The sequence below is a fragment of the Astyanax mexicanus genome, chromosome 14 (assembly GCF_023375975.1).
Source record: "Astyanax mexicanus isolate ESR-SI-001 chromosome 14, AstMex3_surface, whole genome shotgun sequence".
In the NCBI taxonomy this organism is placed as follows: domain Eukaryota; kingdom Metazoa; phylum Chordata; class Actinopteri; order Characiformes; family Acestrorhamphidae; genus Astyanax; species Astyanax mexicanus.
This window is the reverse complement of record NC_064421.1, coordinates 21,462,428-21,480,139: the sequence shown is the minus strand read 5'-3', so window position 1 is coordinate 21,480,139 and position 17,712 is coordinate 21,462,428. Positions and strand designations below refer to the sequence as shown.

Genomic DNA, 17,712 nt, shown 5'->3' with positions numbered 1-17,712 from the left:
ACACCTACGCTCTGTGTGTGTCTGGAAGATCTCCGTTTGAAAGGACAAGCGCTATCCCCAGGGTTGCCAGGTCCAACAAAAATACCCAGCCCAAAATCAGTCTAAAACCCGCCCCTCAGAATCGATTTTGGGACATTTTAAATCGATTCTGAATCGTAGTAAATGAGAATCAAGATTCTTATGTGAATCGATTTTTTGGCACACCTCTACTAAGTGGCCAATCAATCACATGAACTGTGCTTCCCCTCGGCCAAGTAACAGGTATTGAAGGTAGCATTCAGGCAACACACAGCCACTCTCAGCAGAGGAGAAAGAGGTGCTCTTGAACTTGCTCTTACAGCCTTCAAAACTGAGTAAGATCCAAGATTAATAATAACAATATTCTGTGACAAATTGCTGTACCACAATACATATTATAACTGAACACATAGGTTTCACAAAGGCAGCCAGCAGTGATGGTGAGTAAAGAGTGAGAGAAACACACAGCATGCAAATAGATTATCCCAGGAGCCAATGGGAAAGATGACTTACTCATCATGATTGCATTTGCCAAATATAAGGCAGATAACACAGTCAGTATAACTCAATTGAATCAATTGACTTAACTGAAATTATGCCAAAACATTTATCTTACACAGATGATCTTATATGCTTATGTATCCTAACTATCTATTTTTTGGGTTTGTTTAACTTAATCAGCCTAAATTATCTAACATTTATGTAGTATTTAAGTTATATCAACTTAATGAATACAACTTGTAGAGTAGTTAGATTTCACAGTGTAGTAGTGGAGTTACACTATTCACCAAATGGACAGTCTGTGGACACCTCTTCACATGAATGAATAAAGCTACTTTTATTTGCTATGTTTCACAAATGCACACACACACACACACACACACACACACACACACACACACACACACACACAGCATAATTAATCCATGTAAAAAAAAAAAAGCTAACTGTGTTCTCTGGAATATTGGATGGTGCTCCATTCAGCTACTTTAAAGAAAGCAGGATAAACTTTTTTCTTTTTTAAATACCTTTAAGTTTAGAAGAAACAATGAAGGGGCAGGTGTCCCAATGCCTTTTTACGTATAGTGCATGTCCAGTCCTGCAGCAGTGGATTAAACAGTGAACACTGAAACACCAGCTTACACTAAATGTCAGGCTCCCACGACACTGCACTCATTGCACTCATTTATTGTGCCAAGTTGACAAGAAAACTAGCTATGAACATGTTTTTACAGGTTCACGAGTCAGCGTTATTACCTTCAACAGTGCAAATTGTGTTATGGTAATAAGATGCAACTCAATATGAATTGGGTGGAACTCTCTCAGTTTACAGATTGAATTTACCTTCAAGGAAAATCTGTCACCACACCTTTGTAGGAAGACACACACTTATCTTAGACAACTGTCGTACATTTTACAAGATCACTATTTTCTGGGCAATGTTCAGTTTGAAGAAAACTGATGCACAAAAAAAACCACACACACAAAATCTGCTGACATTTTACACAACATGTAAATAATCTCATAGACAAAGTCAAGTGATTTTTACCAGTATGAATCTATATGGTGGATAAATAAAGTGGATATTGTACAGTACCCACTAGTGCAGCTTGTACAGGAATTAGGTGTATTGAGGTCAGTTCAGACTTGTTTATTTAGTGGGTACGGCTTTAACTAATGACCAAAAAACCTGGAACGAAGCCACTGACATCTTATGCTGTTGTGCATGGGGTAGGAAATATGTTACATTTTAGCCCAAACAACAATTACATACATTTTAGAAGCATATATATGTAAAGTTTGCAAATGATGAAACTTGAGGTGAGAACACAAAGACACTCCCAGTAACTCAAAGTAAGGTTAGGGTTCCAATAATTGTGCAGGTGGGAGGAGCCTTTTAAGCTGTTGGTATTCAAAACCTGGATTACCTGAGGCTAAAGAAAAGGTCACAGTAACAGGTTCTGACACTTTTGCTCTACAGAGGGAATTCTGCTGCTGCCTGTTCACCTCATTTCATGCGGTAAGAAGAATTTTTAATGCATGAAGTTACTCTGTTTAATCACAAAATTGCACTTTTGGAAGGTATTCTGTGTCTATAAAATATATGCTGTTTTCTTAGTATTGGTAAATGCATGCAGTAGGAGCTCTGAACATGGACTAACTATTACTAAAGTTGGGAGATGCAAGAGGTAATAGATCCTTGGTTTTCAGCCTGGTTGTTAATCACCTGTTAATCACTGAAAGCTTTTTATCCTAATAAATCAGCAATACACCTGAATCCATATGTTTAAGCAGTTGGTCACAACACACAACAAGTGACTAGTTTGATAAGGTGCTTCTGCTTGGTTGGTATGAAAACCTGCAGTTAAACTAACCTTGGAAATTGTTTATGGATTTTTTGTTCTATGGCATCTTCTCAATACCTTATTTTTTTATTTTTTTCAGTGAGTATGCACAGTAAAGAAAATAAACACAAACCATTGTCTGTTTTACCTAACTAAGTAATTAATGCTGGAACTTTGTGGATAAAATAATACTAGGCAAATAATGTCCATGGCTTTGACCTAGAGGGAAAATTGTGCATTACACTTAACACTTACACTTAGTTTAGCTTCCAGTCATAAGGTGTGTTGCTCTACTGTTACTGTTAGACTGTTATATGTAGACTTCAAACTGCATGGTTAACTACTTGCAGTCATAAATTCTACTAAAGACTACAATAATAAAATCTCATCTGCAGCTTGTCATGCCTCTGCATGTTGCTCTTCCTTACGTATTTACTCATGCTGTTGTTTGTAGAATGCTTTAAATGTTTAGAATTATTAATTTACCAGTAAATGTTTAGTGTTGTATTTAGCATGTGATGCATCAATATAACCTATTCTTTTATACACAGAATAAACACCAAATCCAACAATGTCGACTCCTGGTGTGTGTCTGAACATCATGAAGGAGCGTCAGGAAGGCGATGGAGTGGGCACGCTCAAAAACCCGGAGATGTTCTTGAACCAGGACTACAATCTGTTGCACCAGTATTATCTCGTTAGAGGCTGGAGATACATTGATGATATGTTTCCACCTGACAGCAACTCAATTGGTAAAAACCTATTGGAACCTGAAAAGATGGCCAAAGTGGAATGGATAAGACCAACAGTAAGTTTTTTTTTATCGGAGGCTGTATTCCGGTATTTGCATGTTTTGATACTATAAATGAGAGAAATGTTTATATTAATTATTATAAAATTTATTTCTCAAAATTGTATAATGTGAAACTATTAGAAAATATAAATATTCAGGCCACCTTGGAATAGGCAAATCAATATTTATGTCATTTCTGCTTTCCTTTACATAACCAAGAAAACAATGGGTCCAAATCATATATACTATTTAGCCCTAAACTAGCTGCAGATGTGAATGAGAAAGAATAAGTAGGTAGAACCATGGTGTAGTGAACCAATGAGTGATATTTTATGGTGTAAATCTAATTTATATTAAATGTTTAATGATTAATGTGTTGTGTGTAGAAACTGGTGCCAAATCCCCTCTTGATTGTTGATGGAATGTCAAGATTTGACTTTGCCCAAGGAGAAGTTGGTAAGTTCAAGCCCAATAAACTGACCAAATATTATATACATTTAAAGATTGTGGCTTTTTTCTTTACGCTATAGTGTGGACTAGGGTTGTAACATTTCACAAAGTTCACACTATGGTATAACCCCATGATTGATTTTCTTTAAATCTGGCCGGTAGTGTTATCAGGTCTTTTCCTATACACGTGATGGAGCTGATTGGTGAGTCCTCAGTTCAGGTGTGAGTGGGCATGTCTGCTCTCAAGATCTGTGTTTAGTAGCGGCTCTTCATGTTACTTCTGCTGTGTTTCATTAGCACTGTGGTCTTAGAACATGTAGATTTGGAACTGCCTGTGGGAAGAGTAAACAGGTATGTTGCTGTCTGAATAAGCCTTCCACCTTTATTCTCCTGGGGCCGGTTGCACGAGTTGTGTGTACATTTTAACATAGGCTAGGTGTAATGCAAGTGTTGACTTCATTCAGATTTATGCATTCCTAAATCAAAACAAACAAAAATATATATAGAGGCTAGTACTAATCAGTAACTCCGCGAATGAGGTAGTTGTTACTATGACAAAATATAGGGACTTGTGGTGCAACCTTATTTAGTAAAAGAACTAGTGTTAACCAAGACTTAGTGGAGACTTTATACACAAAGGTGTGGTTATGGGTGTGCAAACACAATGCTTTCAGCTGCAAATTGCTTTGTCGCTGGGGAAAGTATTGAACCAAATGAGGGTCAGCCTACGGCAGTGCGGCTACCACGTGCAACTTAGTTCAGTTTGATCATGGCAAACTCGTGAAACACGTGACCTGAACTTATATTACCGATATTTTTTACGATATCTGAACTGTATAAAACTTCCATACGCTCATACTGAGATAACAGAATGAAGACCAAAATCAGAACTTTATTCTGATGTAGAGACATATACATGTCTACATATGCTGTAGTTACACTGCACACCAAAACACTGCTCACAGATGTGATGTGTTTTTAAAAACCCGCCTAATATCAGCAGGCAATGTTCAGCATCAGCAGCAGCAAAACAACCGTAGCTGGCACAACAATCGAAACAGCAGAGCAGAAAGCAACATAGCATATACTGATAATGATGTGAAAACACATTTAATGTTTTTTTATATTAATAAAAAACTGAAATAATATAAGGCAAATTTGCAGAATCTTTTTGTATTCACAATAGAATATGTACATTGATTGGTAAAATCTGCACCATCATTGAGTTTGGTTTGTTTGTTTTTAAGGAAACTGCTGGTTTTTAGCTGCACTTGGTGCTCTGACATTTCAGAAAGACATCATGAAAAATGTCTTTCCTAGTGGACAATTGTTTCAGAAGGATTACGCAGGAATATTTCACTTCAGGGCAAGTATTCTAGTTTATTGGTCTTTCTTTATTAAATTTATTAAATTTTTTATTTTTTTTGTCAGTATTATTCTATTGTAATTGCCTTGTGTCTCACAGTTCTGGAGATTTGGAAAATGGGTTGACGTAGTGATTGATGACAAACTGCCAACCATCAATGGACGACTAATTTTTGCACATTCCAAGACTCCTAGTACTCCTCAAAGTCCCAGAGGTCCCATTGAGTTTTGGCCTGCTTTGCTAGAGAAAGCATATGCCAAGTAAGTGTCAATATGATGATAATATGATATGAATGTTAAAGAAATTATGAAATATCTGTGTAAATTTCCACCCCTCACTTAACCCACTGTTTTCACTGTGTTTCCTGGTCTCCAGCCCTATTTTTGTTCTTCAAAGGAAGAACTGATCTTTTAGCCTAAAGCAGAAGCTGAAAGTTTGTACATAGAAAACTAGAACTGACAACTGGCATGCTTGCTGTGTTTTTTCAGAGTGTGTGGGTCTTATGAGGACATGAAAAGTGGCAATGTATCTGAAGCCCTTTTGGACTTCACTGGCGGTGTGCACATGTCAGTCAACCCAGGGACAAATCCCCAAGGGCTGTGGGATTTGATCTACCGAGCAGCCAAAGCCCACTCACTGATGGGCTGCGGTACTCCAGGAAAGGTGAATATAATAGAGCGTTACTTGCGGCTTTTAGTTTCATTACCAGGCATTAAAACACAGAATAAATTAGATATATATTACCAGAATAAATGCATGTGTATTTCAGCAAGCAGCTGAAAGCAGTCCAAGCCTCCTGGAGAATCTAAAACGCTGTATAGCCTAATAAAGCCCATATAATACTTTTTCATTCCAGTGTATGTATTCACAACCTATTTATGTGACTCATTTTCAGTCAGACTTTAACAAAAAGCTGGACAATGGCCTTGTGGAGGGTCATGCCTACGCCGTGACTGGGGTCACTAAGGTGAGTTTTCCTGTACCTCTTCAAATCTGCATCTTCAACAATATGCATCTACTAGTGTTGTAGTCAAGACTTCTAGAGCCGAGTCCGAGTCAAGACCAAGACTTTTTAGTAGTCGAGACCAAGACTGAGACCAGATTATGATTTAAAAATAAAAACATTAAAGTATGTTCCATATTTATCAAAATTATGCATAATCTGTTTCTCTTCTAAAACTTAATCAGAAGTTACCACATTAAGTAAACTGAATCAAATTCTATTCATTTTTAGGTGAGCTAGCTGGCAGCTAAGGTTAGCCTGCTCATCACTAGCATTAGTTCTTTCCCCGGTAACATTAGTATTTTAGCTAGCTCATAACTAAGATTAGCAAGCTCGCCATTGGCTTTAGTTCTCTCCTCGGTAAAATAAGTATTTTAGCTAGCTCATCACTAAGATTAGCAAGCTCGCCATTGGCTTTATAGTTCTCTCCCCGGTAACATTAGTATTTTAGCTAGCTCATCACTAAGGTTAGCTAGCTTGTCGCTAAGGTTAGCTAGCTCATCACTAGTTTTAGTTCTCTCCTGGGTAACATTAGTATTTTAGCTAGCTCATCACTAAGGTTAGCTAGCTTGTCGCTAAGGTTAGCTAGCTCATCACTAGTTTTAGTTCTCTCCTGGGTAACATTAGTATTTTAGCTAGCTCATCACTAAGGTTAGCTAGCTTGTCGCTAAGGTTAGCTAGCTCATCACTAGTTTTAGTTCTCTCCTGGGTAATATTAGTATTTTAGCTAGCTCATCACTAAAGTTAGCTAGCACATAACTAAGATTAGCCAGCTCATCATTGGCTTTAGTTCTCTCCCCAGTAACATTAGTATTTTAGCTAGCTTGTCACTAAGGTGAGCTAGCTTGTTGCTAAGGTAAGCAAGTTTGTCACTAGCTTTAGTTCTCTCCCCGATAACGTTGGTATGTTAGTTAGTTCGCTGCTAACATTAGTTATCTCGCTAGTTTGTACTTTTCTCTCTTTTTTTTCTCAAATGTTCGGGAAAAATATTTGTGTCTCTAAGGTCTCTGTTATTGATATGTGTCAGAATTTACATTATGCTGAATGCCTTCTTTTGGGAAGTCCTGCATACAAATTCATGACAATTCACGTAACCAAAGAGTAGAATTCCAGCAAGCCGGTAAAAAGAGCACATTTAACTTAAAATCAGACTATTGAAAATGAAAAGTGCATTGATTGGATACTGGACGAAAGCGGGAATAGCTTGTTCTTTCGCTGTTAGCCAATCTGTGTGCAGATTTTAGGCATACAGTCTGTTTGAATTAATTGTAATTTTTTAGTAACTGTAAAAATTTTAATGAACTTCACCTCAGACAGAGGACTCTAGACCAATTCCAAACAAGGTCGAGCCTGAGACGAGACCAAGACCGCTCGTTTTTGGTCTCGAGACCGGACTCTAGTGCCACTACACTAGCACCTACTTTACTACTACATTGTTGTAATGTCCTTGTAGTTGTAGTCTGTTTAGCTAGCTAGGTAATCCAGTTTAATTAACATTGCTGACTTCCACTGTTGTCAAAAGTATTTGCTCACCTGCCTTGTGTTCGGTGATGTAAGGCTTAGATCAGACATCCAAAGTTGCAGAAAAAAATACATTTTATCTGACTGGTATCAGGGAGCCATTATTAATATGCGGTAGATTCCCGCAACTTCTGGAAAACATGGAAAGTCTGGCTTAAATGGAGCAGCTTGGTCAGGGATCCCATTCTATAAAGCTGTCTATGCACTGTTCTTGTGCTAATCTAAAGGGTACATGAAGTTTGGAGGTCTGAAGTGATTGACTTTGTAGAAAGATGGCAACCTCTGCGCAATATGTGCCTTAGCGTCCACAGATCCAAAGTTATAATACCACTGACAGTTGACTGTGGAATATTTAGAAGCAATTTCACAACTGACCTGCATGCCTAGGTTCTTGGTTTTATACACCTGTGTCCATGCAAGTTAGTGGAACCTGACAGCAATGATTTGGATAGATGAGCAAATACTTTTGGTAATATATAATGTACACTGCTCAAAAAAATAAAGGGAACACTCAAATAACACAATATAACTCCAAGTAAATCAAACTTCTGTGAAATTAAACTGTCCACTTAGGAAGCAACACTGATTGACAATCAATTTCACCTGCTGTTGTGCAAATGGAATAGACAACAGGTGGAAATTATTGGCAATTAGCAAGACACACTCAATAAAGGAGTGGTTCTGCAGGTGGGGACCACAGACCACGTCTCAGAACCTATGCTGTCTGGCTGATGTTTTGGTCAGTTTTGAATGTTGGTGGTTCTTTCACACTCGTGGTAGCATGAGACGGACTCTACAACCCACACAAGTGGCTCAGGTAGTGCAGCTCATCCAGGATGGCACATCAATGCGAGCTGTGGCAAGAAGGTTTGCTGTGTCTGTCAGCGTAGTGTCTAGAGGCTGGAGGCGCTACCAGGAGACAGGCCAGTACACCAGGAGACGTGGAGGAGGCCGTAGGAGGGCAACAACCGAGCAGCAGGACCGCTACCTCCACCTTTGTGCAAGAAGGAACAGGAGGAGCACTGCCAGAGCCCTGCAAAATGACCTCCAGCAGGCCACAAATGTGCATGTGTCTGCACAAACGGTTAGAAACCGACTCCATGAGGATGGTATGAGGGCCCGACGTCCACAGATGGGGGTTGTGCTCACAGCCCAACACCGTGCAGGACGCTTGGCATTTGCCAGAGAACACCAGGATTGGCAAATTCGCCACTGGCGCCTTGTGCTCTTCACAGATGAAAGCAGGTTCACACTGAGCACATGACAGACGTGACAGAGTCTGGAGACGCCGTGGAGAGCGGTCTGCTGCCTGCAACATCCTTCAGCATGACCGGTTTGGCAGTGGGTCAGTAATGGTGTGGGGTGGCATTTCTTTGGAGGGCCGCACAGCCCTCCATGTGCTCATCAGAGGTAGCCTGACTGCCATTAGGTACCGAGATGAGATCCTCAGACCCCTTGTGAGACCATATGCTGGTGCGGTTGGCCCTGGGTTCCTCCTAATGCAGGACAATGCTAGACCTCATGTGGCTGGAGTGTGTCAGCAGTTCCTGCAAGATGAAGGCATTGAAGCTATGCCTTCATCTTGTTATTTGAGTGTTCCCTTTATTTTTTTGAGCAGTGTATATTAGCTTGGCAACACAGTTAGCTGACTAATGTAAATTATGTAGTATAATAAATAATCTTGTAAAGCATATAGAATTGTGTGTAGTACAGTGTACTGTGCAGTAGCTTGGCATGTATTTGCATATAGTGTCTTTAAAAGTGAATTGTCTTGACATGTTCCTTAGGTAACAAGCCAAAATAAGCAGGTGGAACTGGTAAGGCTGTTCAACCCCTGGGGAGGCACAGAGTGGAATGGAGACTGGAGTGACAGGTAAGAGCTACTTCTACTAATTTAAAACATAACTTTTTGCCAACAACAACAAAAGCTGTAAATGTTATATGGAATCGCAACAGTGTGCACAAACACCCTCTGACCTCTTGTCTTTCGAAGTGCACACTGTGAAGGACTTACACCATAAAAATTATCTATTCATTTTACAACTTCTCAGGCCAAGTGAACAAAAACATCCCCCCTTGCTTTTGCCAGTGCTACAAGAGTGCAGTGCAGTGAACTATGATGTTAACATGGCCTCTGGTAATTATACAGCTGTTAATTCAAAACCGGTTGGTTATGGGGTGCAGAGTGGTCCAGCGGTCTAAAGTGCTGCCACTATTATCAGGAGGTCGCAGGTTCGAGCCCCAGCTCATGCAGCTTTGCCATCAAGCTGCCAGCGCTCAGAGGGAGCAAAATTGGCCCTGCTCCCACCGGGTGGGTAGATGGTGCTCTCTCCACACATCACTCCTAGGGTGATGTTTGCAGCACAGGGTGTCTGTGAGCTGATGTACCGGAACCGAGCCACAGCGCTTTCCTTCAAGCGTTCTGGCTGCTCGAATATGCTGCAAAGCGGTGGCTGACTTCACATGTATGTCTTCGCCCTCCTGGTGTGTTGGGGCATTACTAGTGATAGGGGGAGTCCTAATGAGTGGGTTGGGTATTTGGCTGTGTAAATTGGGGTTTAACTACTCTGATGTTCTGTTGTTTTACTGTTTCAGGTCACCATTATGGAACACTGTAAGTGCCGAAGAGCAAAACACATATTTAAAGGCTGCTGAAGATGGGGAATTCTGGTAGGGGTAAACCTTAAACTACTAGAGTTTTGTTATTTTTAAAGTGAATCAATAAAAGATAGCATTGCATATTGCAAATGGTGTAAAACAGGGATGCTCTTATGTTTTACAGCCTAAAGGGTTTAGATTCAATCCAGATGGCTTTTGCCTAAAATGACGAATGTTGGTGTAGTGGATAACAGCACATAGCACTCTGAAGTTTGACTTCCAAACTGGACACAGCTCTTGGCCAAGGCTTCTTAATAGTAGAATAACAATCTTCAGTACTCAGAACTAGCAAAGTGTTTAGCTCATGTTTACCTATGTGGACATGCAAATAATAAGGTTTTTAAAGTTTTTGATATTGATGTCTTTGCTCTCAGGATGTCTATGGAGGATTTCTGCAGAACTTATTCTGCACTGGATATCTGCAGTCTCTGCCCTGACTTTCTGAATAGCACTTCTAAATGCCACTGGACTTCTAGATTCCATGATGGCCAGTGGCTTGCTGGGAGCTCTGCTGGTGGTCGCCCAGAATGTGCTGGTAGTGATCTTACTGATGACTTTATATTTTATATTTTACCTGTAACCCTAATTTCTACTTAATATATTTTCCCAATTGGAAATAAAAATTTATAAATGTACTCTATGTTTAATAATCTGGACATACAATAATTTATAAAGATGTTTTAGAAATCACATTAAAGCTTTATCATTTGTCTTAGACACTTTCTGGACAAACCCTCAATATCGAGTGAAGATCAATCAGATGAGCAAGGCCTGTGAGCAACAGAATAAAGATCCTAACATACTTGTGACACTTATGCAAAAACCTGATAAGAGGAATAGACGGCTAATCAGAAAACTCTACATTGGCTTCAGTATTTTCAAGGTCAGCAGAATTTGTCCCCATTGCAGCCATTGTAAGTTTTAATTTTAGACAAAAATGATGTGTACTATTCTATTTATGGTCATGATAGTTCTCATTTTTTTTTCTTTTAGATCCCCTCAGAGGTAAGTTTAGCTTACTGACTTTCATTAAGGGATGACTGCATGCATTTAATCCAGTTTTACAGGTTTTCATGCAGTCCTGCTGTTTAAATTGGGATATTTGATATCTCCTGTAGATGAAAAACACTAGAGGGAAGTTTCCAGCCTCCTTCTTTAAAAAGAAGCCTCCTGTGGCCTACACTAAAGTGATGTACGATTCACGGGAAGTGATGGGTTGTTTCACACTGGAACCAGGAGAGTACATCACTGTGCCTCACACTTTTGATCCCAATCAATCGGCTTTCTTCATCCTGGGCATTCTCTCAAAGATGGAGACACACACTGAGTATGAGCAACACAACACAGTTAACCCAAGACACCACACAATTAACCTGAGACACGACACAGTTAACCTAAGATAACCACACAGTTAACCTGAGACACGGCACAATTAACATGAGACAAAACACAGTTAATCTGAAGCACAACACCGTTAACCTGGGATACGACACAGTTAATCTGAGATACAACACAGTTAACCTGAGATACAACACAGTTAACCTGAGACGCAACACAGTTAACCTGAGACACGACACAGTTAACCTAAGATAACCACACAATTAACCTGAGACACGACACAGTTAACCTAAGATAACCACACAGTTAACCTGAGACGCAACACAGTTAACCTGAGATACGACACAGTTAACCTGAGATACAACAGTTAACCTTAGACATGACACAGTTAAAATGAGACAAAACACAGCTAACCTGAAGCACAACATAGTTAATCTGTGACACAATAAAATTAAAAATAACTGAGATAATCAGTTAAAGGTCATAAGAGCCTCACTTTAATTCCAGTATTGTCCAAAATAACTTTGGACGCCATTCAAATAGTGCACTAGTCACTGGTGTACCACCAGTTAGTTATGGAATGAAAGAAGCAGGATTTTTTTCAAGGTTAATTGTACTACTTATACCACTGTATAAGTACTATTGCTACTACTATTACTCTTGATTGATTTTATTATTACTAATTACTCTATTACATTACATTACATTTGACAGATGCTTTTATCAATACTATTACTACTATTGTCATCATTACTACTACTCATCCAGATCAGATATGAGTTATGTGCTTAAGAGTATTGCACTGAATTCTACTTCATAATTAAATTGCAATATTAAAAATATTTACATTTACATGCATCCTTTTTCATTAGAGAGACGTACAGCATGGACATGAGCAAGGTATTCATACACATACAGCTGCTTTATGACATCACTTATCATTAACATGTATGTCTTCAGAACATTATCAGACCGACTGAAATCAGATGTAATTTATCATGTTTAGATGAACATCGTTGACTTTGATGGGGCCGTCCCCTTCTCCCGGCAAATGTCTGATCAGGTAAATGTCCATTTTTTGACAAATAATTTCTCTGGACCTTCACAAAAAGTTTATTCCTGGACTTAATTATGTAAAAAAAAAAATCTGTTCCCCTTTTAAATTAGTATAAAGACTTAAACGCAGAGCAGCTGCAGAAACTTCTAAACGAGAAGTTTGTGGAAGGTGAGAACAATTATATCCATTATGTCAAACTCATTACAGATAGCAGACCAACAGGTACAGCTTACTAATCTATCAGTCTGTTTGCAGGAGACGCAAAACACACAGGAGGCTTCAGTTTGGAAGTTTGCCACAGCGTCATTGCCCTGATGGATGTATCCTTTACCCCTCAGTCACTAATTAAGTCACAACCTCAAAAATTATTTATTTGAGTAGATACATACATTGAAATTTATATCCAAAATGAATTCTTCTAGAAACAAATCCTACAACAAATACTACAGTGAAGGTGCTCCTTAACTGACTTCTGAAAGCACTCACTCACTGGAACACTTGATGCAGAGGAACTGTCTCAGCTGCTGAACAAAGTTCGTCTGTACAAGGTAACACTCAGAGGCATAGGGTTTACATACATAGACTTTAGGGCGGAGTTTCCCACACAGTTGTTAGGCCTAGTCACAGACATTGTCTTCCTTTTAACAGAAAATCTTCAATAAAAAATAATGTGAAGTCCAAAACTAGGCTTAATCCCTGTCTGACTCCCATTTGTTTGTGTAGCAAAGCTGTATTCACAAAATACACTGTGATGGACAAAAAGTTCAGCTAAATAATGTAGTCTATTTTACCAAATATTGAAAAATATATTTTTTATATTTTTGAAGTCATGCCGATTTAGTATCAATTTTAATGAGAATTGCAGGTTATATTTGGGATCTGACAACAGTCAGGTTTAAGAATAATGCTGGCCCATACACAGCAAGATTGCAACAGTCTCTTGGCTCGTTCACTCCCCAAAATTGATTGACAATTGAGTGTTTATGGGACCTGCTGTCACACCAGCCTCAGCATCCTACAAGTGTACAGGATCTACAGGCCCAGCTACAACATCTGTGGGATAATATGCCTTAGGATCCAGTCTAGCGGTGACCTAACAGGTTACTATAGACTTTCTTTAGTTGTACAATTTTTCCCACTCTAATATTGTAATCTGTTACGTGTATTATAATTATATCGTTGCTGTCCAATGAAAAACAAGTATTTCCAAAACAGCAACTTTACAGAGAGAAAAAAACTAAATTTTTTTTAATGGAAGTCAATGTAAAAAGAGTTTATTTTAAGTCATTTTTAAGTATATATATATTGGTCCATTCATCAAGAAATTTTGGCACAGTGTAAGGGACAGTCTGTCAGTTCAAATCATTTAGTGAATTATAAATCAACCAAAATGGAGATACTTGTTTTCCGTTGGACAGCGACGATAGTCACACATATAAAGATTTATTAGAATGCTTAGTGCGTTATTTTTTGTCATTTACTGTATTTAATAGAAATCCACACGTGAAGTCCTGGTAAAGTGTAAGTTATTGTAGTGATTCATGTATAATGTCATTTAATTGATTAAGTATGTAAACTACAAGAAAGAGAGCAGTCTTACAAAAAAGAAAACATTCTATCAAACTACATTATTTTATTCCAGGAAACCTTTTTCCACATGGACAAGAACAGAGATGGCATTCTGTCTCAGACCGAGCTGCGGAATGCAGTGGATGGCACAGGTTAATTTCAGTGGTTTTATGCTTGTAGAATCTTGTACTGTATTCCAGGGATATTATAGAATCCGATATGCTTTCTTCTTCAGGGATATTCAGAGTATTTACAAGTAATGAAAGTTCCAGCTGATGGAGCTTTCTGCTTTGTTTTCCTCCAGGCGTGCGTGTCAGTGAAAGCTTGCTGAAGCTCATGTCTTTACGCTACGGTGACTCCAGTGGACGAATCAGCATGGAGAGCTTCATCTGTCTGGCTATTCGTTTGGATCGCATGGGAAGTAAGCAATTTTTTTTATTCATTTTTATAACACTATATCCACTATATATACACTTTATATACACTATATAGCTAAATGTTTAGCACATCTGCAGCAAAAAAACATAAATGCATTTATCTACTTTAAGTTGCACCCATTGCTGACACAGACGTAGCAGTTTTATGGAGCAGATAAACCTGAACCTGTTTGCAGGATGCCTAATGAAGGCATTTTTTTTGTGGGGTACAAAGTCCCCTGCTTTGATTTTGCATTTTCAGGAATGATGGCAACCTATAATTTTGGGATGAGTTGGGGATGAGGTTAAGTGGTGATCATCCAACCTCCTGATCTCACTACTGCACTTATTGCTAAATCCCACACAACATTTTTCACATCAATGCTCCAGTAGAAACAGTTATTCCAACAAAAGCAGGATAAAATGTTAATAATACCTTTGATTTCAGAAGAAACAATACAAAACCAACAGTTTAAGTACATATGATTTAGTTAAAAAATGGTGTTTAATATTAATCACCTGTCTCTTTTTCTGTTTATTAGAAATATTTAGGAAACTTGCCAATGGACACAAAATGGAGCTCAAAGAAGACGAGGTACTTTTTCTTTACAGCTACTTGAGTACTAATAATTCATTATGTGTTTTAGCAAGTGGGCACATGCACTCAAGTAAAGGTATCACTACAATCAAACTAATCAGTAACTTATTAAACTGCAGTAGTACTGATTAGTGCATCCAGAATCTATCAGCATTAAAAATGTAAGCTTGATGCACTGATCTAAAAAAAGATTTAAAAGATCTATATGGCAGAATTACACTATGAATAAATTGATTAACAGGCTTGGCCAGAACAGACCCTCTGCATTACATTAAGTAGTTGAGTTATAGTAAAGCTGTTATGCCACGAGCTAGATAATCATGCTATAATTGACCATGTGGAGGTGTGTTGAACTAACAGACACTCTATGATCTAATTAGTTGTTAGCCAGTTAGCTAACATTAGGTAGTATTCGCATTTAGTAGTATTCGTTCTCGGTTTCAGGCAGTGCTCTGTAGGGTTGTGCCAAATCCTATTGCACGCAATATTATATGCATGCACAAAATATGCTACACATGCATACACAGTTTTGTGGTAGATTTTTGTTGCCCTGGTAAGTTACTGTTAGCAACATTTTTATGACAAACTTTTTTGTTGTTTTTTAAATGTATGATACTCTTATTATATTACATTATTTTAATTAAATAAATAAACAAACGTTTTAACATTTATTTTGTTGCAGTAGCATAGTCTTGAAAAAGGTTGATATACACAGACATCCAAAGTTGCAAAACTTTATTTCAGGGAGGTGCCCCCAGACCTGGACTTGGACCCCCTATATATATATATATATATATATATATATATATATATATATATATATATATATATATATATATATTATCCAAAAGATAAAGTTCTGTTATTCTATTTATCTATTATCTATTATCACTCTATATATATATATATATATATATATATTACCTGCGTCTGCATTTGTGGCTTGTGCTACATTTGGGGAGATTTTATCTGACTTGCGGCATCAGGGAGCGGTTATTGATATGCGATAGACTCCCGCCACTTCTGGGAGACTTGGGAAGTCTGTATACTGTACAGTAATTTAGTCATGTCCTCAGGACAGTAACTACAAATCCATTACTTGGTTCAATATATAACTTAGTAACTACTGCCCACCTCTCTGTTAGTCTTGTACATTTACTAACATGATCATTTCAGTCACATATTACGTAACTGCTTCTGTTTTCTTGTTGTAGTGGCTGTGTCTCACCATGTACTCCTGAGGAGGTGATAGGAGGTAATCTGGAGTTCAGTATTGTGAGCTCTTCTGCTGATACATGCATGTTTATGTCTCAGTTAGTATGAAAGCTTTAGATTGTAGCTTTTAGATTTTTGTAAGGTCTTGTAAGGGCATGTATTTCTACATTTCTTTCTGGGGAGTTTCTGGCAGAGGTTCTCTTGCACAAATGATGCAGAAAATACAAGGTATGTTAGATATTTGCCCGGGTTCATTGCCTGTCTTTAAACATTTGATTTGTTGTGCTTTAGCTTGTTTCTCTGGTTCTTTTCTGCTGTTAAAGCATTCTTATTGAACTTGACTGTGCAGTGAAAGAATGCCATCTAGCGGCAGTTAGCATTCCTAACAACAACAACAACATCCCTCACGCAGTTCATTTTAAAGCCAAAGGCATGTTCAAATACTCTAAATATTTCTGTGCTAAGATCATGTAGGGAAACCCAGTTCAGTTAATTTAGCAGGTTTTGTTTTAGAGTGATGACTGCTGCTAGACTGTAGCACCTTAAATACCTCATGATGGTAATAAACAGTACATTATAGTTATGATCATTGAGTTATTTTGTATAGTTAACTATTTTATTCAGTGATACTGTAGCATTCATTAGAAGGTAGTCCAACAGTCATCATGGTATATTAGACTACCGGTAGTAAAATAAAAAGTGTTATCTAGGTGCAGAGTGAGCTAAAGATTTGCTTTATATATTATTATATTATTATTATATAGCATGGCATCCAAACATTTATAAAGGGATTATAAAGGAAATGTGCACACAAGCTTATGTCTAAGTGTAAGCACCCTGTTGTATGTGCCACAAATAATTTGTTCTGTATGCAGCACGGTATTGTAATCAATTCACTTGTTAGTGATGCTTACTGCTGTCACATGACTTTATGATAAATGCACCAATAGAAATGTATTTTTGTGGTAGCTTGATACCAACATACATCCTCATGTCTGATGTTTTTTTTTTTTACTATTAGACTCTCAATAATTATTTGGGTAAATAAAATCATCCCCAAACTGTGAAAAAAATAGATAATTTCTCTGTATGCTTGTTTTTGCTGCTGATTTTCACACAAGTTTTATGTTTAGTGAAATGTGTGTTGATGCTTTGAAATCTGCATTAAAGCCGTACAAGTTGTTTTTTCATTGTTAATAAACAGAAAAGCATTATTTTTGCTTTGCATTGTTTTACATGTTTATCCATATTCAACGTTACACTTTGTCAGTTTTTAGCACAAGTGTTTTTATTCTCTCCCTGAACTGTAAAAGTTCAGAGAAAATGGGCAAGTTAAAATAAAAAAATCTAAAACTGTACACAGTT

The 17,712-nt window shown here is 37.9% G+C and overlaps 1 protein-coding gene across 1 annotated transcript; it reads left to right on the top strand.

Annotated features, from left to right (window-relative positions):
• The first annotated feature begins 1,937 nt into the window (after positions 1-1,937).
• On the top strand, positions 1,938-17,561 carry LOC125780987 (calpain-1 catalytic subunit-like). The gene is made up of 22 exons (XM_049463510.1): positions 1,938-2,038; positions 2,915-3,171; positions 3,543-3,612; positions 4,854-4,972; positions 5,072-5,232; positions 5,461-5,635; positions 5,868-5,939; positions 9,284-9,369; positions 10,092-10,166; positions 10,529-10,689; positions 10,871-11,037; positions 11,148-11,159; positions 11,273-11,481; positions 12,365-12,392; positions 12,499-12,555; positions 12,660-12,717; positions 12,805-12,869; positions 13,029-13,097; positions 14,192-14,270; positions 14,423-14,539; positions 15,077-15,129; positions 16,347-17,561. The coding sequence occupies exons 2-22, from the start codon at positions 2,935-2,937 to the stop codon at positions 16,371-16,373; spliced, it is 2,097 nt and encodes a 698-aa protein (XP_049319467.1). The 5' UTR covers positions 1,938-2,038; positions 2,915-2,934; the 3' UTR covers positions 16,374-17,561.
• The last annotated feature ends 151 nt before the right edge of the window (positions 17,562-17,712 follow it).

Bases quoted from the DNA above. Each gene is read 5' to 3' on its own strand.
- LOC125780987 (XM_049463510.1), top strand. From the start codon at position 2,935: ATGTCGACTCCTGGTGTGTGTCTGAACATCATGAAGGAGCGTCAGGAA. The intron at 9,370-10,091 runs GTAAGAGCTACT...TTACTGTTTCAG, and splicing joins AATGGAGACTGGAGTGACAG to GTCACCATTATGGAACACTG. The intron at 10,167-10,528 runs GTAGGGGTAAAC...CTTTGCTCTCAG, and splicing joins GCTGAAGATGGGGAATTCTG to GATGTCTATGGAGGATTTCT.